Source organism: Sorghum bicolor, chromosome 10 (genome assembly GCF_000003195.3).
Source record: "Sorghum bicolor cultivar BTx623 chromosome 10, Sorghum_bicolor_NCBIv3, whole genome shotgun sequence".
In the NCBI taxonomy this organism is placed as follows: domain Eukaryota; kingdom Viridiplantae; phylum Streptophyta; class Magnoliopsida; order Poales; family Poaceae; genus Sorghum; species Sorghum bicolor.
In genome coordinates, this window is record NC_012879.2 from 2,880,819 (window position 1) to 2,902,538 (window position 21,720).

The window sequence follows — 21,720 nt, forward strand, 5'->3', positions numbered from 1 at the left end:
GTGGATGCCCTCTGAGCTTTGTGATGAATAATCGAATCGAGGCCACGAGGAGAAGGGGAGCAAGGAATGAAGGCCATAAGCGGGAAACTAGGGGAGCAAAGATGAAGATCCCGCGGCAGGAGACGTGCGCATTTTAGCTTGAGAGAATTTGACATGATATAGTACTTCACAGTCCACACACCAGCATGCATACTAAACACAATTATACAATACACCAACTTCTCCCGATGATCAATCATCCAAGGTAGAGATAACTAGGCCCTGTTTGGCATAGCTCAACTTCACTAGTAAAGCTGTTTTAGCTAAGCTACTTTAGAAAAAGTGTTTGGTAAAATAGCTTTACCAACTACTTCTTATATAGATGGGAGAAATAAATGAGGGAGAGAGCTGCAATTAGCTACTTTTTTCAGCTTCATCTCACTCATGTTTTTGTGAGAGAAGAAAAACAGCTCACTCATGAAGCTGTTTTTGGAAACAAGTGTTTGGCAAAAAAAAAAAAAGCTCACAACAGCTCATGAAGCTGTTGTGAGCTGTACCAAATAGGACCTTAATATAGTACTTCATATAACAGCATACTTCAACCAAAAATAACCACATAATTAAAGTTTGATCTCTCGACGATGATCATCTTCTAAGGTAAAGTATCAAAAGAAGGAAACTGACTAATCCTGAGCTACACAAACTACGTGCACGCGCTGGTTGCTTGTCAGCCACTCTCCATGCGCGTCGGGCCTTCAGGCTATGGGTGACGTCTCCTGTTGCGCCATGTGAGCTTCACGCAAAAGCATACTCAATCAAGTCGTAAAAGCTTGGAGGAGTAGTGTCCATTACCATCGTCATCACGAAGCCGGTAATCGTTGTATATAGCATCTTCTTCCACAACATTCACCCATTCCATAAATGCAGATTCAAAGAAGATGATCTGGTCGTTGCCATAAAAATATTTATTATCTGGCCCAAAGAAGGCATCTTCAAAGTCAAACCCATGGAAAACGGACAGGGCTGGATGGATGATCCTATTCCCATGACTCTCACAATAAAAGCATCGAGCTTGTCCTGCAGATGCAACACATTATAAATTAATAAAATAATGCATATAGTCCTTTGACCACCGATTACTCTTGCAATATATCATAGATCAAAGCAAATAAATCATACTAGAAGATATGTGGAATGAGAATCTACTGATTTAACTTTATCAGCCAAGCATAAATTTGAAAAATTTGTTTGCCAACTTTTCTAAAGATTGACTTATATGCCCTATATTTTGAATCTGGAATATCAACATATCTTTCGCAAGATTTTATAAGAAAATCTGTCAGGATGTGACCAATAAATCATGACAGATCAGTAGGCACACATAATTTGTGTGATGTGTATCTACCTAATTGTAACCAACAGACAGTAGATACGCATCAATGTTAACAGGTTAAAACAAACACAAAGTCATAATCACTCAAATATGGTTGATGGCAGGTGCTTGTAGTTTTTTTTTTGTAATGGTGGCGGGTGTTCGGGGCTTCAGGCATGTGTTCCCTTGGTGATCACATGTCTGAAATGTGATTATTCTCTGTGGTATATGTCGTTATGTTGGATATGAACTGAAAACTTTTGTAATTTTGTTGCTGCGTTAATGAAATTCGGTTTTAGCGGTGTGAAAAAAAAATATACTCAAATAACACAGGAGCAAATAGAAGAAAGAACGAAGCTCATATAAGTTACATAGAAAAGATCAACAATTTAGTGTGATGGCAACGTTGAAATAAACATCAGATATGAAGATCCATGGCAATATGTAGGAGTAGGTGAAAATTACTATCACAGAGCAGCTGATGTAAAATGAGAAAATGATGCAATTACACTAGCAGTGGACTACTCAGAATGCATGAGAGTATAAAAAGTTACTATGCAAATTTTATAAAAGCAACTCAAATCCCCTAACAAACTTAAAGGGTGTACCCAGTGCAGAGAGCTCCTGCTCTGTGCGGGTCTGGGGAAGGGTGTCAGTGCAATGCGAGGAGACCGCGACTCGAACCCAGGACCTTCCGGTCACAGATGATAAGACTCTACCGCTTGCACCAGGCCTGCCCTTCAAATCCCCTCAAAAACTAAACGGAAAAAATTCCTTCACAAACAACTAAAATCAAAACAAATTTAAGCAGTACCTTTCTCTCTAACCCAACAAATCTAACAAGAAAATGAAAATCAACAAAGAAAGCATTTGTGTAGTCATCTCACCAGTGCTCAAAAGTCAAAACCAAGCAAACTTTATTAAACCACAAAAAGGCACAAGAAAAAGAAAAGCAAGAGAACTCAATAGACGGCATCCACATCCATGAAATATGTTTCGAACCCATAGAAAATTTAAGGAAAACCTTAGATCTTGAAGAAGAAAATAGAGGAAAAAGAAGAGCAGATCTAGAGATGATTGAGAACCACAGCAATTCAGCAAATACTGCTACTCTACCTGTGGTGAATGACTAAACAGGTTGTAGTTCAAATGGGTTCAAGATAAGCAAATGAAGCAAGCATAGCAGTAGATCTCAAAGACAATCCAATATATAATTCTTTTGCCACAAATCATGCAGCTGTTAAATAGCATAACTCTATTTCGAAATGGACATTCCAGATTGCATAATTGATTGATATAGTAAGAATGAAAGAGATCAATCTAATTGACCAGACTTAATAATAAAATAGAAACCATGACCCATGAGATAAGAGACTAGAGCATACCACCAACTGGGGGTGACCACTCCACAGGGACACACCAAGTATCATTATGATCATCGAGGTTACATTCAGCAAAGAAGAGCTTTGGAGGTTGAGCATCTAGAGTCGCCAGAAAGTTGATATGGTAATGTTGATATTTGAAAGGAAGATGCGCCAGAAAGGTTTTGCAAAACTTTGGCCCAGATACAAGCTCATTAACACCACAGATAATATGAAGGCTATACTGAGATTCCTGCAATCAATTTCAACAATGAAGAAGAGGGTTAAAATGGAAACCAGGCATAGCTGAAAAGGAGACTAATATATCTGAGGTAAGTAATAATAAGAGTGAGTAATAGAAGAAACCAACATGAGTTCTGTTGAATTTCTCCAGTGCAGCGTTGACCATGCTACTGACTCGGTCATGCTGACCCCAGAAACAGTGCACGCGTCGAGATATTTCGGCGTATTCTGATTTTCCTACCACTGTAGGTTCAGATTCCTGTTGATGGTCCAACGTACCAACAGAGGATAGGCAGCACTTTTGTAAGAACATGAAGAGCAAACCAAATTCTTCATTTGAGAGTTGGTGACCATTATCCAAACAAACCATATATGAGACATCCTTGAGTTTTTCCACAGAATTCGGTGATCCAAGAAACTCTTTCTGCGCAGGTGGGCTGGGGTGTTTAGCAGCAGTGGCTGCAGCAGTATATGCTTCTAGGACACTAGCAAAGGCCTTCCTAACTGCTTTCGTCTGTATGGGAACATTGTCTTTGCCTGTTCCAATCTGTGGACACGAAGACCAGTCCATCTTTTGGTTGCTACTACTAGGCGTATCAAAGAGATTGGGATCAGCAACTTGCAAGTTGGCCTCTCCCACCAGCAGGCGTTGTATGGCATGGTCAGGTGTGAGGCTCGGGTAGCGGGTGCACAAGAAGGATATGAGGCCATAGAGTGACCGAGCCGCAACTCGCCACAGGAATCCGGTGCTGATCATGGTTATCTTCTTCAATCTTTTGGTTGTTGGGACGTTTTGCTCATACGATATCATGTTGACAATGATGTTGGCAACAGGCTGCAGTGGGCCGTAGCAGTAGCCACCCATGACCAAGGCACGATGATACCTCTCAGTCAGCTCATCCTTGGGGAGACTGCACAGTGCTTTCAGGTAGAATCCATGGATTTTCGCAAGGAGCATGCGCTTCATGGCTGCGCGGACAGGAGGAAGCCCTGTGGGTAAGAAGCGTAAGCCACCATTAGAAAACTTAAGCTTTGCATGAAGCCTGTCATCTGCAAGTTCCCACGCAGCTTTGACCTCAAGATTGCAATATTCATTTCGAAGATTGCCGAGTACGAAACTCCCAGTAATGTAGTCAGGACGGGGGACTGACAGAGGACAGGCGATCTGATGCAGGTAATGTGAAAGACTCGTCCATCCTTTCACTAGCAGGGATGGGTCTGGATGCTGGGCGGCAACTGCTCCGCATTTGAGGGCCATCGCCATGGTGGCGGCGGCAATGGTAGGGTGCATCCAGCGGTAGTTCCAGCAGTAGTTCCGCCCACGTCTGGTGATGATGAGGGCAGCGGCGGCAAGGGGGTCGGCGTCGACAGCGTCAAGGTACGCCAGGGCCTCCGCGACCGGGAGGTAGGGGAAGAGGCAAGTTAGGAAGGTGATGAGGCCGTCTAGCGACCGCTGGGCCATGTCTCCTCCCTTACCGGCCGGCGACGAAGCAACATTGCTGCAGAAAATAAAGCTGTTGACAAGGATGTTTGCTTTGGGATTCAGAAGGCCCAAGCAACAACAGTAGCCGCTCTCCAGTTTGTCGCTGTCAAGCTCCACCTCACGGTAGATCATCTCGATCTTGGCAAGAACTCTCTTAAACTCATCTTCCTTTAGGTTACGGTGGAAATTGTCCCAAACTTCTTTCGGCCCATATATGGTGCGGCTGCAGGCAGGAACGCCGCCGCCGCTGCAGATTCTCGAAGGTAGATCAAAGTGGAGCTTGGACGACAAGGAGAAACAACCTGAGGCCCAGGATGAGGGATTGCGGGAGTTCGGCTCTACCGGAACAGGATTCATCGGATGACCGGGAGGGAATCTGTTCGACCCCGGGTCCGGCAAGAGATGGCTAGGAGGGAATCTGGAGTTCGGCTCCGGTGAGGGATGGCGGGGAGTGACTGAGGAGTCCGGCATCGCCGAATCTGTATCGAGATGGACGTTGTTGTTGTCGTCAGCGTCAGGAGTCGGCACCCCAGTCCAGGGACGGACATCAGCATCGTGGTCGATGAAAATCGAGGAAGGAAGGCTAGATGACTGGGGAGGGACGGAGACATCCTTGCCGGGGCTCATCGAGGGCGAAGTAGCGAAGCTCTAAGGTTGGAGGTCGACGGAGGCTGTTTGTGGAGGTCAGGTCAAAACTGTTATATAAAACATACAATTCTATCTACAAGGAAACTACAAATCGTAATCCTAGTCCGTTTATATATCATCTTACCAAATTTACGTCTTCCAATTCTTCTGTAACCAAACTCATACATAATATTCGACACATATGCCACGGATCATGCAGCAAACACTAACCCTAGCCCCTCTTTTGATGATTCATGGCAGCGGGATTACCTTAACGACGAGCGCGTCGTCGTTGACGGCGGTGCATCGGCCTCCTGAGAAAACGGTAGGGACACGTTGCGCACCGATTGCCTCGCGTGGACCCGCCGCTGGCCGCGTCGCACACTCTCCGTCGGCTCCACGTGCACCGCCGTTGCCGTGGTGACCTCCGCCGCTGCCGTGTGAAGAGTTGGGGAGGGAGCGCGCAGCAGCCGCCGTAAGAGTCCAGCGTGGGCACCGCTCGCATTCATCGAACAGGGCAACGCCGAGGATCCCCTCGACGGAGCCGCGTGCAGCCTAGGCCGCGCGCGTGCTTCGGCGAGAGGAACGCCGGCGGTGCCATCCCCCTCCGCCGCGCGCGGTCGGCGCTCGTCGCTGCCGCCGCAGTCCGCTCCAGAAAAAATCGGGAGGAGAGAATGTGAGCCATCCGATGGCATCTAACGGCCGACGATGCTCAGGGCTAAGTGGGCCTGAAGAGCAGCGCAAACTCGAGACCTGGGCCCAGGTTCTGCAGGCTAAATTCTTGGGCCTGAATAAACAGGCTCGGGGGAGCTACTGAAGGGCCGTTTTAAGTGGGCTCAATATGGTTTTCGGGCAAAAATTAAATTACACGCTGAAAATAGTCCACATCATCTCCTCAATTTTTGCAAAAGTCAACTTTTCCCTCATGAACTTCAAATCAAGTGACCACCTCCTTTAATTTTTATAACCATTCATTTTATTCCGATTTTGAAGACGGTTTTGTATTTTATTTTTCTATTTATTTCAACTGAAATCTTTAAAAACTTATAGTAAACCATAGAAAAATCATAAAATATAAAAATCAATTTTGTTGGACATAAATAAATATATAGATGCAAGTTGCCCGGATCCCCCGCGGAGTTGTACATAAGGACAGCAGGGGCGAGCTAGGTGGGGGAAGCACGGCTATGGCTAGGGTCCATTTGTTATCATGGTTGCAATGCATTGGATCAGGGGCGGAGGATCCCATATGGCAAGGTCAATTCTGGTGTGGATATCCACTGCGAATTGCAGGTCTTGCGTCTATGTTTGGCGTTCACTATGGCTGATTGTGAGAGAAGCTCCTTCGGCAGGAGAAAGGTCACAATTGGACAAGTGAACCGTTATTATATTTGGGCTCTATGATATGTGTTACCAAGGCCCACTTGAGCCCATAACTATCTTCACCGGACACTATTAATTTTGATACAAAATTTTTGGCATTTGTGTTTTTCACGCTTTCGTAAACCGAATGATGATGCGCCAGACATTGTTACCATTCATATCTATATTACAAACTTCGCCATACCTTAGTTTTAATCCTTCCTCCGCCACTGCATTGGATGGATTTGTGCACTGATGTAGAGATATCCGTTTCACACCGTTTGGTACCTTGTGCTGCGTCGCTCCAATATTTTGTTCGGTGGGTGGATCTGGACAGGACATGAACGCGCAATGAAAGCCGCAAATGCAGAGGCGCATGACAAGTTTGATTTGGAGCTGTTTGGGTATATATATATATACTTGGTCAAAATATACTCAAAATCATCAGGGACCCTCACATCTGTCTCCCTAATAGCATTTCTATGCCTGGAATTGCTCCGCATTTCTCGGCAAGAATGGACAAAAGAACCAACTTTTGATTTAGCAAAAAATTGATGCACAGTCAACGGCCAAAGCGTGACCTCCGCCATTGTAAACACGAGGCAGCGGCTGAGCGGAATGAGATGGCGCGGGATTGGCCTCACATCCTCCATTGTCAGCATACGTACGGGCCAATTATTTCACACCGACGCTGCACGCGTCACTCACACAATCTCGCCACAGTCGGTGCAAACTTTGTTCAGGTTTTAACCACCGACTTTTTTTTTGAAAATATACGCCGGAAGATTTTGGCCAAAGGCATGGAAAGCCCCAGAACGGTGCAAAGTACTTGTCGACGTAGCAGCTGGCCTGTGACTTTTGAAGCTCCTGCGTTGTAGCGCCGGCACAGAAAGAGACGTAACACTACCAAGGAAAAGGGTCGATGAAGTTGACGCAGATGGTGAGCAGAGGGGGGCGGAGTAGTGCAGCGGCAGAGTTGCTACACCTGCTACAGGATACACTTTAAAAATATAAACCTTCTAAATTACAGCGAGTCTTAAAGTTTGGCTGAATCTATAGAGAGAAAAAAAACACCAATTTTTATGATATCAAATTAGAATAGTTAGATAGTACACCATGAAATATTCTTGAATCTAAAACTAGAAGTGCAGAATTCTTGCCTACTCTATAAATGATTGTTCAAACTGTTGAACTTGCCTACTCTATAAATACTTCAACTTCATCTACATTAGCATCATTTAAAGTACTGTTCACCTTAGCTATTTTCTGTCATCCTCTCCAATGGACTAGAAGCCGGTGAAGCTAGTTTTTTTTCCCCATCACCGGCCTGGCTTCCTATGGCACTATAGTCTATATATAGCAATAAACAAGCAAGTTTAAAGTACTTCCAAAGAGGGCCTTACAACAAGCAAGTTATTAGTGAGTGCACGTACATATCTATGGATGTCTTTGTCTGTATAATATAAATCATAAAAAGAGATAAGTTCATTTGTATGAAAGAAAAATGGGCAAGGAATATAATTGCACCTGGCAGCTGCATACTGCATACAGCATATAAGAAGAAATTGCAAAATATTCAGTGCAATATTGGATTTTGACGATTGCACACTGACGATCGAAGATATTGTTTACACTGAAACCACATTATTCTGCTCATATACGACGACGAATTCACCTCACTGATGGAGAAACAACGCCCAGAATCCAGCGCCGACGGTTCCGGCCGCCATCAGATACACCAAGAAACTGACGGCCAGCGGCATCAGCGGGGCAACCTTGGAGGCGAACATGGCCGTGAGCAGAGTCGTGAGCAGCCAGACCGCCACCTTGGTCCTTCCCCTCTCCCCTTCGCCGCGCTCGAATTTGCGCAGGAAGTGGAAGAGCAGCGCGATGGAGGCGTATGCGCCGGCCACGAACGCCACAGAGCGCGGGTCCTCCCTTGATGTGTACACGGCGAGCACGGAGCTGCCCGTCAGAGCGGCGACGCCGAGCGTGGCCAGCACGCCGTGAGGATACAACTCCATCTATCGCTCGCTTTCTGGCACGCGCTGTGCAACCTGGAGCTATACACCCAAGCGCCACGCTTTATTGTCGACGGAGAGAACAAAACACCTCGTATGCTCCGCCTCCGCCGCTGAGAGCCGGCCTGAGGACGAAGCGAGAATTCCTAGCCTGTCCGCCGGCTGCGGCGGCTGGTGCCAACTGCACAGCCGTATATTGGCTGCTCAGCTACAAGAAGGAGACTAATTCAGATTAGAAATTCTACAGACTGAAATCAAGAGCCGGCCGAGAGGCAAACGGAAAACCCATCTCGCAACGCAAAGCGACTTTGATTGGTGAAAAAAAGGAACAGACGCTGCTCACCAATGCCGACGGGAAGGTCCTGCATGCGCCCAGCACGTCTGCTGCCAGCGTCGTTGCGAAGCGCCGGTCCTTTCACTTGGCAGCGATCGTCTCTGGTCACCGTTCTTCCTGTTAGTCCTGGAAAAGTTCCCAGCCCTGACTTCTGACCGAGCGTTCGTCTCTCCTTCCCTGCCTTCACCGGTTCTCCTGAGTTGCCCAATTTATGTTCGTCCACGGCGAAAGGGTGCTCGTCATGTCCTTTTTGTTTGCCTGATAAGCGATGGCAGAAAGTATTGTTGGTTGATTTGTTGTGAGAGAAAAATATTGTTGAATAACTGACAGATTCGGCCGATAAGCTCAAGCAAATTCGTCACTGTGACAGGTGTATTCGTCCACGGACTTCAGTGAATGCGTGCGAATCCGGATGTTCTTTGCCTTCTTGCAGTCTGCCACATCATGTCAAGAGAGCAAATAGTTTACTATACTAGTATACTTTTCATTAGCCTTCTTTCATGGTTTTCGTAGTTATGTTAAGCACTTCACATGTTCTCTCAATTTTAGGTGCTTCCATTTCTCTAGGTCGGTAGTAAATGTTTTTTTTTCCTTGAAAGGTGGTATAGTCAATGGTTGGGCGGTGCAGTTCAGTTCTAAGAGACTAGAATTTTGTTTTGCAAGCGGTTGTTATCAGTGGTTTGGTTTTCTAGTTTGTGCTAAGGACACTTCTGAGGGAATTGCTATGCAAGTTGTCAGTGGAATACTATGGCCTCGTTTGTTTGTCGTCGTAGTTTATCACACCTAACCTTCAGAAACTATGGCTATCACAGAAAGTGTTGTAGGCAAAATACAAGCTATGCTTGTTGCAAAGTTTGACATAAAAGTGATTCTATGACATATGGGAGTGTGGGACAGAGAGTGCTAAGAAATTAAGCTTGACATGTCAATAATTATGGCACTAAAACTGTGACATGATCTAACTTATGGTGTGACAAGTTATGGTAATGAACCAAACATTTGTTAGTTGATGCTAATGCTGTTAGTTGGGTTTTGGTTGGTTTAGTGTACCGAATTCACTGAAAATTAGTGACGTCTCAGTTGAGTCATTTTCTACCGTAGTTGTTTGAAGGGAAAGGTGATGTCCTAGTTACAGAGTTTTTTTAGACCTGGATTCTTAAAAATTGAACCAAGCCAGCACACCCCCGCCCCCTTTTCTTCTCTTTTCCTTCATTCTAATAATTTTTGGCACAACCCTTTGCCATTTTTGTTGTAAAAAAAACTAGTGATCTACTAAAAGAGTGTGTGTCATCCTTGCGCGGGGGCTATGCTAATCTTCTATGTATCCTTCCAATTTTATCGGATGAGAGAGAGTGGTGTCCTAACTCCCCTTCCTCCGTGTCACTCCTTGGGGCGGCTCGGGCAGACCCCATCGTTCGTGTCATAGCATCTCCCTCACCAATCCACCGGCTTTGCCGCCGCTTGAGCACGCCGCCGGGAGTCCACATAGCCGCAAGGATGGCGGCGGCAAGGCCTTCTTCCCTTTCTTCTGTTCTTCCCCTGCGCTTTTTCCTCTCTAGTGGTGCTGCTGCAAACGTCAAGGCCTCCTCCGTCGGTGGCTGGCTCGGCCGTTCCTGCGTCGGGGTGGGCAGATCCGTGGGCAAGTCGTCCGGATCCGGTCGCCGATGGCCAGATTTGGTGGCTAACGAGCTCGCCTGCCCACGTCTTCCCGCGGCGCCATGGCTGGGACATGCATGGTGGTCGCGTGGTTGGCGTTCAGGGCTACCTGGGTGCTCTCCTCGTGCCCCTCCCTTGTCAGGCTACATCTAGGTTGGAGGTGGCTAGGGAAGGCTGTAGATCTGCCGCCTCAGTTGCTGGATCTAGCGGTCATAGGGCCGGAGCTGCTTTGGTGCAGCTCGTCGACGGTGGTGGTGCCGTGGGGCCGGTGCGTAACAGCAACTTGGTGCGGGGGTTGCTGAAGGCCTTGTGCGGCGTGGTTGTGTAGGGTTGGCTCAGAAGGGGTTGGGACGGTGATGGGTTGGACGACTAGGGCTTCTTCTGATCCCGACCCTCTTCGTTCTGTCATCGGCCTTCCTCCCTTTTTCTGGGCTGGTTCCTGTGGCAGAGCTGGTCTGATTTGCGTGCTGCTAGCTAGCTTTGCTAGTTCCGGCGGGGCGGATTCTCGAACAAGCTTCTCATGACACTTCTCCTTTCCATGACGGACGGGTGAGGTTGCTGCTAAACCATTGTCGCTCCCTAACCCTGGTTGGGTTGGGTCGGTGTGGAGCTTGTTTGAGATCGGGGCGAAATCTTTGGTTGTCGGTGTCCTCAGACGTCGTTCCCTTCTTGGAGGTGTCCTTCCTATCTCTTCTCCTGTCATGCTGGATATTGCAGGTGAAAATCTTCTCTTTGGCGGGCTACTTTGTTGGCGCTTGTTAGTGTCGTTTCCTCTTTGGAGGCTTTGGTAGGTTTTCCAGTTCCGTGGTTGCTCATGGTGGTGCCCCAATTTTGCTCGGCTGTTCTTCGGGTTTTTCTTCGCCTCTTTTTAGTTAGTTGAGTTGTTAGTTGGGTCGATTCACTAAGTTGGAGCACTAGTTGTTAGTTGTTAGTTGAGTTGTTTAGTGGGGTCATTTTTTACCAAGTTGGAGCAAGTAGTGGTATGAATTGTTAGTTGAGTTGTGATAGTTGCTCGGGAGTTGTACCAAAGTGGTGTAGGTTGAGTGGTGCACTCTCGGTTGTTTGGTTTTTGGGCCTAATTTCCATTAAAAAAACTAAGCAGACACTTGCCTTTTTCTTTTCTTTCGTGTCTAATAAAAATCATGGCAAAGCTTTTGCCGTCCTTTCGAAAAAAGATCTACTAAAAGAGTAAAACCCTCTGGTTGAAGCTCAGTGCTATTGCCATTATATTCAGGGAGGCGAACTATGTGTTTGAAGTTTTTTTCCCAATTTATTTTTAAAGTTTAATAAGTTAATGTTGTGTACAGAAAACAAATGTAAAAGCAGCACGTCAGATGAGTCATTCCCACATCAGATCAACCTCTTGGAGTAGTTCATCTTTCATTAATTCTAGCTACAAAGCTGAATAAGTGGCGCAGGCACCTGGAACGCCGAAGTCATGTGGTGTGGAGGATGAGTCGAATTTCATGCTTTGAGCCTTTGACAAACTGTTCTCACTCGAAGAATTTGATGGCAGCCATGAGAGAAGACACTGGGAATTGCCTCCGGGGAACCTGCTAGCTGCATGTGTTGGCCGGGGCTTTTGCAGCAGGTGGTGGGGCGCCGTTAGGTTTGCTGTCATCTGTGTCATGGCGAACATGGTTTTGTGACTGTGCTTCTACTACTTCCTCTGTAGCTACCTGGAAGGTGGAATCTCTGTTACGTTCAAGCTCCGACAACAGGTGATCACACATCAGTTGAGAGCCTCTGTAGTCATATGGACGCGACTAGATTGACATGTGTCTTTGATGAGTAGTCTTCAGAGATACGTAGTACACATGAGCTATGATACCAGAGACAAGTTTGGTTATTCCACGTCTCCAATTGGATACACCGCCGGGTGTCACGTTATGTGTGACATAGGTGTCTTCTTTGTGTCGTTTCGTTATAACGTTCGGTCATGGTCTAACACTCAGTTCATGACAGAAATGGTAGAGGAGTCACACACACGCCCTTCCTCATTCTAACCTTTTTAGTTTCTTTTTTATGAAAAACGATGAAACATTTTGTTCCCGAAAAGTTTAGTTAGGAAATTTTCCCCTAAATTCTATGGCACAAATTTTTTGCCCAAAGTTCTGAAAGTGTCACTAAAAAGTTTCCCTCCGAACTTGCCAAAGTCGAAGCACAGGACTACTAGAAGTAAAGGACCTGATATTAGGAATTAGGATGGCAACGGCACAGATGGACCAGGTGAACAACAGCGTCATAAAAAGCTGACCGGCGACCTTGTTCCTTGCACTGGCATTAGACATTAGACAATTATATGTGCTCGTAAGCCGGCCGTTTATTTCGTCAGACTATGCTCTTTCGGTGAATTAGTCAAATGGTGCCGGACCAATGCTTGTTTGTGCTGGTCATTGGTGCCTTCCTCTGGTGTCAAAAGTATATACCGGCGGGCCAGCACACGCCGGGCTTGAGATGTGATTCGTGAATCCGTAATTAGGCTCATTGTGGAACGGGAGTGTCAGCTGACATTTGACGCTGTCATTAGCCATAGGTGTTATGTTAGGACCGACCGGATTGAATCGGTAAAGGTCTCAGTTCATAGTTTGATTGGTTCAACCGTTTGAACCGCCGGCTCAATATGGTCCAAGTAGGATTAGACATGTATCAATATCGATATTACAACTCACAAGTCACAACCACCCACACATAGCTCAATGGTGTTGCTTGAATTTGAATCTCTCCTGGTGCATTTTTATCACTCTTTTACACCGTCCTCTCCTCCCTCCTCCCACTCTTTTACACTATTTTTCCTCCCTCCTCTCACTTGACCATGCGTCTACTCAAGTGCTGGGTTTAGTCTCAGCTTTTACAGCATCCATCCCACCTCCTGCGTGAACAGATGTCCACTGCACACACACCATATACACCCCATTTGCCACCACTCGCATCATGCTCCCTTCTCTACCCATCGCTCACTCCTTCCTCACCCTAACTAGATTTGTCTCCATGACGACATTGTCGTCATTGCTACCCTTGACCTCACAATCCAACTCCAAGACTAACACAACCTCCCCTCCCCCTCCCCCTCCCCCCTCTCCCAAAATTGTAGCCATGCACGCCAATTGCATCCCATGGCGACCTACGGCTCTTATATTTTGTTCCTTTTGTACGTAACACGCAGTCACAAACCTAGTTAGCCAATATATCTATAACTATAAGGCCATGTAGATTGGTTGTTAGAGTTTTTCCTAGAGAAAATATTTTGTTAGACTACACTTTGCTCTTTTCATGGTAAGGTGACAAATTCCTATTTTTTAGTTGCTACAACTCATTACTGCCGCAATCAAATTCGGTATAGGATAATCGGTAGTGATAGGAAGATATCATTATCGAGTATAGGCTAGACCCGATAATGATAGAAAGAGGGTAACTATCTGGTCGAGCCTCTACCCAACAGCAGAAATATGATACCCACTGTCAGGTTAGATACTTCAATATCCGAGAAAGAACTTGATTTCCTAATTTTTGTTGAGATGCCGGCTGATTCTTTTTCCTCCAAAGTGCAAGAACCTTTTCTTTAAGAAAAAATAATAAATTCTTCATTTCAAACACTGTTACAATTTTAAAACTATGGAGGCATCCAATTCTTTTACGATTCCTCTAGAAATCCTGTGACCCGAACATGGGCCTAAGTCACTGCTAAAGTCCATGGTCTAAAGTTTCTACCAGCAAGACCAGCTTATGGGTCGTCCACGATGCTTCTTATTATTATTATTAACTGATATATGCCCTTGTGAAAAGAATACTGTATTAGTTTCTTGTTTAGTCTAAGCAAATGTGTTTATTACCACTAACACGTCAATTTCTGTGTTTTAAATACTAATTCCTCTAAAGTTTTGTCTTTTTCGGTTTCTACACACGGCTGTTCCTTTTCTATTCCAGTGTTTTTTTTTCTCGTTCTTTTTCTTTTCAATATTCTCCTTCCAAGTTCCAAGCGAGCCTTCTGCGATGACGTCCTGATTCCTGAAGGAACTTTCTCTCCAGCATGGGCCTTGTTTAGTTCCAAAAATTTTTACAAAACGACCACTGTAACACTTTCGTTTGTATTTGACAAATATTATTTAATCATGAACTAACTAGACTCAAAAGATTCGTCTTACAAATTACAGATGAACTGTGTAATTAGTTTTATTCTCGTCTATATTTAATGCTCTATGAATACGTCTAAAGATTCTATGTGACAGAAAATATGAAAAATTTTGCAAATTTTTTTAGAACTAAACAAGACCTTGAAGTTGTCAGATCCCGGGTCAAGGACCAGACTTTGATTAGTTCAAAAAAAGGACCAGACTTTGATATCCAAGGCTTTGTTCAGTTCGCGAAAACAAAAGTTTTTAATACTGTAGCACGTTTGTAAGTATAGCAATTGATGTTTAATCATGAACTAATTAAATTTAAAAGATTCGTCTCATAAAATATATGTAAAACTGTGCAATTAATTATTTTTAAAATCTATATTAAATGCTTTATATATGTATTCAAATATTCGATGTGATAACTAAATAGGGCCTAAGTAGAGAGAGAAATTAGATAGAAATTAGAGCAGAATTCGGAGGAACTGTGAGAACGGATTCCGAATTGGTTTCTGTTACAAGTTCCTTGCCCGCTCCTGGTGGACACGACATTTATACTCGCGCGTTAGAGCATCTTCAAGAGATTAGTCAAAAAAGTTATCTAAATTTATTGATTTAGCTACTCTTTAAAATAGATTTGACAAAAAAATATTAAAATACTTCAACAGACTCTGTAAATGATGGCTAATGATATAGACTATCTAAAAGTAAAGAGCGAATAATGTGGGACGAAGAGCTATTGAAGAGTTGTTTATAAAGTCCATTAAAAATGTTTTTTTCTTCAATAATAACTAAATTTATCTTTAAAAAATGAATTAGCTAATTTTTTAAAGATGCGCTTACACGGCGTTTAATTTATCGATGGTCAGTGACCACCTCACGGGTGACTTTTATTTCGGGCTTTCTTGACACTGTACCAGAAGTGACGTGGCATATGGCAACGGTACTACTCCCTCCATTTCTAAATAATCTCGCTTTTTAATAAATAAATTTGATTAAATATATATTAAAAATATTAAAATTTATAATATATAATTAGTATCATTAAATAAATATTTAATTCTAAATTTTAGTAAATTTATTTAGAAACAGAAATATTATATATGTTTTTTTATAAATCAAGTTAAAGTTAATACGTAAATTGTATTAATAAATATTTAGAAATAGAGAGAGTGTGAAAGTAGCAGGATGATGCGATGTGATGCGGAGCAGCTCGCCAACACCGCTGCAGCAGGCGGCCATTGGATGGCACAAAAGCATCAGAACCGATGGGACAAAAAGGCTCAGAACCGATGGGCGCTGGCTACTGATAAAATGGGCGAACGAGGACCAAATTTCCATTTTTTAGACGAACGAGCACCAAAATTGTACTGGATTGTCCTGTGGCGGCCGAGAGATAAGAATGTTATCCGGTTCCCAAACTTTCAACTTTCTCGTTTAATGCTCACAAAGTCAGAAGTGGCCACGACGTCTGTTTCGTTTGACTAATAAGCCATGACAAAAAATATTATTGGCTGATTGGTTACGAACGAAAAACACTGTTAAATGACTAATAGCTAGATTTGACTGATAAACTCAAGCAAACAAAGTGTGAGATTGATACGCTGACAAATGAGGACAGTGACGGCCTCACAAGCGATCTCTAAACATCTAACATGTTCATTTAAGTTTATCAGTAAATAGTATCTTTTATATCTTATCAAGCAAACTGCCTAATCGCTAGTCAGTCCTCATCTTTTCTCTTTACAAGGAGCTTCGGTGATCCTTCGATAATCCACCGTACAAATTTGAACTAGCTTCCTCGCTCAATATATGGCTGATGATCGAGGCAAACTTTTACAGAGGGTACTATATACAGAAGAAGACCAGCAAATACATACAGTAGAACAAAAAGCTAGCATCGCGCATACTTATACATATCTACAATATATATACACATACTGTTAGTACAAAAATACAGGGTCCTGCTGCAGTCTCCTTCTCAGTCCATACCATACACGCATAAGTAGCACACACACACGCACCCGGCCGGCCTGAAGCATGCATCTGAGCGAAATCCATGGCTTCATCCGGGAACGAACAGAGCAAAGAAGCCACCGGCGGTGGTGGCGACGGCGAGCGCCCAGACGACGGCGGCCGCGACGGCGGAAGGCATGACCGCCGCCACCTTCCACGAGAAGGCCAAGGTGAGCAGCGTGGTGAGCGGCCACACGGCGCGCCTCGCCCGCTCCCTCGCCGGGGACCCGGGGGCCGCCCGCTCGTAGTCCCGGAGGCAGCGGAAGAGGAGGAGCAGGGTGGCGTACGAACCTGAGACGAAGAGGATGGAGGCCGGGTCGCCCCTCGCGCGGTACATGGCCAGGCCGGAGTTGAGGGTGAGGACGCCGAGGCCCGCTTTGGTGACCCAGGTCGGCGCGAGGTTCGCCATGGCTGAGAGCAAGGGACGCTGTGTGTGTGTGGAGCAAGGGACGCTGATGATGTTGACAGCTTTTATCCTTGCCTTGTGTGGTGTGTCTTGACTCTTTGAGTCTTTGACGTCTGGAAGGGTCAAGGTAACTCTATAAAACGTGTGGACAGGAAAGTCTCGTGGCCTTTGTGGCCAGCAATTCTTCTGGCTCACGGTTGTGTTTTGTTGTAGTGGTTAAAGTTTATAGTTTATTATATTAAGTGTTTAGATATATATATATATATATATGAAATAATAAATATAGATTATTTATAAAACTAAAAATACAAATAGAGAGTAATTTGAGAGACGAACTTTTTTTGCCTAATTGATCTATAATAATTGTTAAATAAAACGAAAATACTACAATATATGTTAAACAACTACTCCAACCAAATACCCTCTTACTAAACGATATGGAATCATAGAAATAGAAAACGATTTTTATATAAATAACTCTTATTTAAAGAATAAAATTCACAAAGGCATTTAGAGGTGCTCTAACACGGTATTTTTTATGGGAGCCGGCTGCTGCTAATTTAGGGTCTAGTTGAGGCAAAAATTAATCTAAATTAGTTATGATTGACTAGTTAGTTAATGAAGAACTGGTTGATGACTTGGACCCTCTTCGCTTTAGCTTATCTGCCGACTCAGTCAGTCATTTAGTAGTGTTTTTCTTTTACACAAAATCAACGAGCAGTACTTTTAGTCATAACTTTTCAAATAAGCAATAAGGCTCCAAAAGTTATTTTTTAGCTAACTACCAATGTAATTCTTAGTAGATATTGGGTGCTGGTGACCCAAGGGCCGAGGCTATGAAACTCTTAGTGGGTGAAGTACGTGTCACAACACTTGGAGACCCAAGTCACAAAACTAAAAAAACACCTCGAAATCTAAGTTGTTTCTTGTTCTCTCTTTTGTTTTTTTTCATTTACTGTCCTCATATTTTTTAGTGCTTCCCATATGTTTTTGTGTGCAAGTCACATTTGATTGACATAGAATCTTTTCATGGTAGTGTATGTTCATAGATAATATGTTTTACTTTTGCTCTTTAACTACAATATATTGTTAATGTGCCCTATGACTAAGGGCCTGGCTTATAGTATGATGTCCCTAAGGATTTGATTTTAGTGTGATCTTTTTAATTCTAAGGCTAGGAACGCTAGTAGGGTGAAGTAAAATATTAATAGGTTAAGTTTGTCATCTTAAATATTTAGAGCCCTAATTCGACTATCTCTTAGGGCAATTTGGTATTTTCACTGTATGATGATCGTCTCTTTCAACTTTTTTTTTTCTCCCTCTGTCTCCAAAGATGGTATGCACAGCTGGCAGGTTTCGTGGTAAAGTTTCATTGCCCGGTGCGGGGTGGTACTGATTGTGCATGTCGTACTCGTTGCTTGCTCGATCACCTGGAGCTGCCTGCTGGCCTTGAATGATGACCCATCGTGCACGACAGTGATCGGGAGATGGAGCCGGTGACACGCCATGCCGCGGTAACATGCTCCATTCCGAAGTACAGTAGTCCACATGTGTGGGTGTGGCAAACACAAAATTATGAAAGAAAACAAACAACCATAACTATCTCTATGCGAAATCTAATAATAATTATTAGTAGGACTACCCTGTACACAAAAGAACATATAACTATTTTGTGGCGGTCAAACTAGTTTAAATTTAACTAAATTAATAATGGATAGTATTAACAATAGTGTCTTTAATTATGACATATATATTTTTATCTATATCTATACCTAATACTAAAGAGGCAAAATTTCAATTAAAAATTTTGTCTGGTCAAAATTTCGTCTGGCCTCTCCCTACTCCGTAGCAATCTCTGCTCCGAATAAACTAAAATTCCTTCTATTCCCCAAATCTATAATGAATTTTTTTTTCAAATCTGCAAGCAAATCAAGAGACTGAATCGAATACAAGTACACAATAGACCAAATCGCGTGGCGTCAGAACGTGGCCACGCGGAGCTGCCGGAGCATTCGGAGTGCTCTTAACACCGTTACAGCTGTCTTTAGGCAAAGTCATCAGCTATGTACACAAAAGCTAGCTAGCACTGGGGGTGATTACACGGGTCGAGCAAGCGCTAATGTGTGTAGGCGATCGAAGTGCCTACCGAGTGCTAATGTAACCTTTATTAACAGCTTTAAAGCCTACATGGTCACTCTGTTTTGTAAAGGTTTTAGTATAAAGGTAAAGGTTACCTGCTACAATAAGGCACTCTGTTTTGTAAAAGCCAATCAGCTACTGTACATATACTATATATGCACAAGAGTGAAAAGTTAGCTAGGCTGATGGAGCCGCCGAGGCCGAGGCCGAGCCGAGAGAGCCCTGAACTGATGCTAGGTCCGTGCATGCCTTCAGCGCTGCACGTACAGAGCAACGAAACCGCCGACGGTGGTGGCGACGGCGAGCGCCCAGACGACGGCGGCCGCAGCAGGCGAAGGCATGACCGCCGCCACCTTCCACGCGAAGGCCACGGTGAGCAGCGTGGTGAGCGGCCACACGGCTCGCCTCGCCCGCTCCCTGGCCGGCGACCCGGGCGCCGCCAGCTCGTAGGCGCGGAGGCAGACGAACAGAAGGAGCAAGGTGAGGTACGACCCCGCGACGAAGAGGACGGCGGCCACGTCGTCGCCCCTGGCGCGGTAGATGGCGAGGCCCGAGTTGACGGTGAGCAAGCCGAGCCCCGCGCCGGCGATCAGTGTCGTCGTCGTCTGCCCGCGGTTCCTCCGGTTGTCGTCGTCGTCGTTGTTGTCCGCCATGGCTAGTGCTTAGTAGGCAGTGTGGCTGGTATCAGAGTAGCCGTGTGCCCGTGTGTGATCAAGCCTGAAAGCCGGTATCAGTTTTTATATATAATTAAGATTACTACTGTTTAATGTTCTTTTTTTTCTCGTTAAGATTGGCGTGTTGATTGGTGATAAATAGCTAGGCTAGCGTAGCAACTAGTATTATTAGAAAATCCGCTGCGCTCACAGACTTGTTTATAGTCGGAAGTGTGTGTGCATGGTCTGGAATCTGGATAGGATACCCCGGCAGTCAACGTCGTCGGGTGAAACTTCAGGGACATTGCAAGGGTACGTGGTGCCTCAAAGAGCGGTGGTTGTTAGTGAGGATGAAATTTGGCTTGCCCTGCGGCGCTTGTTCCTTGACTCCGCCATGGACGACTCCGCCGTGGACCATGGCTAGTACACTGTGGATACAATTCAATTCAAGGACCTGTCAGGCCTTCTTTAGTTCCGAAAGCTTTTTGGTTTTTAGAACTGCAGTATTTTCAGTTTTATATAACAAACATTGTTTAATCATGATAGGCTTAAAGAATTTATCTCACGATTTATAGATAAATTGTGCAATTAGTTTTTATTTTTATCTATATTTAATACTTTATGCATGTGCCGCAAGATTTGATGTGATAAAAAATCTTTTTTTTTTGATTTTTGGGGTAAACTAAACAAGGCCATAGACGACCTCCAAGTCTACTACATTGCCATCTTATGTCGTCGTTGGTCAAGATCTCAGGTGCTTGACTTGACTGACCGCTGGTCGCTGGATAAGATTCCATGTGCCCGTTGTTTTTCCCCTAGGTTTATGATACGCCCATTGTTCTTGATGATGAGTTACGCACAAGACAAAGATATAGCCCCTTTGAACACGCGGGGAGCCTTTTCTATTTTGGTTGAAAGGGAGGTTTTTCTATGTTCCATGCATCCTATACCAAGGTTAAGTCCAGGCATCCTACCACCGTCGGCACACGGTAAACTTTCAAGCATCATGAGTACGTACCTGCCAAAAGTAAGCAAGAGCTCATGAGTTATCCTAAAGACAAAATTAGAAAAAAAAAAATAAGTACCATAGAATAGTTAGTACAGATCATGTGCCGCACGGTGACAAAGCCATGCTGTTGGCTTCTACTAAACAAGACCTTATTAGAACAACAACAAAAAAAAAGAACTAAGTCTCGAATCCCTAGTACAGATCATGTGCCGCAGAAAGGTGATCTTCACTTTATGCTCTGATGCCACTCACCGGTCACCAAATATCCTTGTGATAATATCATGGCATGCCTCGCACTACGGGAGGGAGTGGCTTCAATTCCCCTAGTGCCAAATATACTCGGGGAAGGCCCAATTACACTCGGGAAAGCTTTCTCCGAATACAACACTCGGAGAAGAGCTTTCAGGGTATCTCTTCATAGAAAAAACGCCTTTGTCAAGACCTGATGATATGTTTTCTGGGGAGCACATTTTTTAACGTGATCGTCACCACGGATGATTCGATGTCGTCCCTTTGTCTTGTCACAATGTTCTTGACGAAAACTCTGAAAACTTGTGATAATTTTGAATGTCAACACCACATGATATGTGAGATGGCCGTGGGCGGTGGGCGCGCGGTGGGCGCAACATGTATCTGGTTCGTCGAGAAAGGCCGGTGTCCCCTTGTCCCATCTCATCCTCAAAATTATCACAAGTTTTAATTACACGCACACGCGTAATCTATTACAGCGTCTCAAAGCTAGGATGCCTGAGAACGATGCTGGGCTACCATGCATTGGACCTCTCCAATGCTGGTAAAGTTTTTTTTTTCTGCCGCCCTCAAAGACATATGCTCCCACTCAACATCACGGCGTGCGACGTGGCTGTGTAGTGCTGTTGCTCCGTTCTACCCGAAGCGGCACCGACCACGCCGCCCAAGGACGGCGACAAAGCAAACTAGAG

At 44.6% G+C, this 21,720-nt stretch overlaps 4 protein-coding genes across 4 annotated transcripts; all 4 read right to left on the reverse strand.

Annotated features, from left to right (window-relative positions):
• On the reverse strand, window positions 543-6,769 carry LOC8068772. The gene is made up of 4 exons (XM_021449271.1): window positions 6,716-6,769; window positions 5,336-5,620; window positions 2,737-2,965; window positions 543-1,056 (listed from the first exon to the last, which is right to left on the reverse strand). The coding sequence occupies exons 1-4, from the start codon at window positions 6,767-6,769 to the stop codon at window positions 791-793; spliced, it is 834 nt and encodes a 277-aa protein (XP_021304946.1). The 3' UTR covers window positions 543-790.
• On the reverse strand, window positions 7,941-9,015 carry LOC8068773. The gene is made up of 2 exons (XM_002437778.2): window positions 8,792-9,015; window positions 7,941-8,656 (listed from the first exon to the last, which is right to left on the reverse strand). Exon 2 carries the CDS (start codon window positions 8,449-8,451, stop codon window positions 8,104-8,106), a length of 348 nt encoding a protein of 115 aa, XP_002437823.1. The 5' UTR covers window positions 8,452-8,656; window positions 8,792-9,015; the 3' UTR covers window positions 7,941-8,103.
• LOC8068774 lies at window positions 16,198-17,146 on the reverse strand. Its single transcript, XM_002437779.2, has one exon. The coding sequence runs from the start codon at window positions 16,979-16,981 to the stop codon at window positions 16,622-16,624; it is 360 nt and encodes a 119-aa protein (XP_002437824.1). The 5' UTR covers window positions 16,982-17,146; the 3' UTR covers window positions 16,198-16,621.
• LOC8068775 lies at window positions 18,941-20,296 on the reverse strand. Its single transcript, XM_002437780.2, has one exon. It carries the CDS (start codon window positions 19,768-19,770, stop codon window positions 19,369-19,371), a length of 402 nt encoding a protein of 133 aa, XP_002437825.1. The 5' UTR covers window positions 19,771-20,296; the 3' UTR covers window positions 18,941-19,368.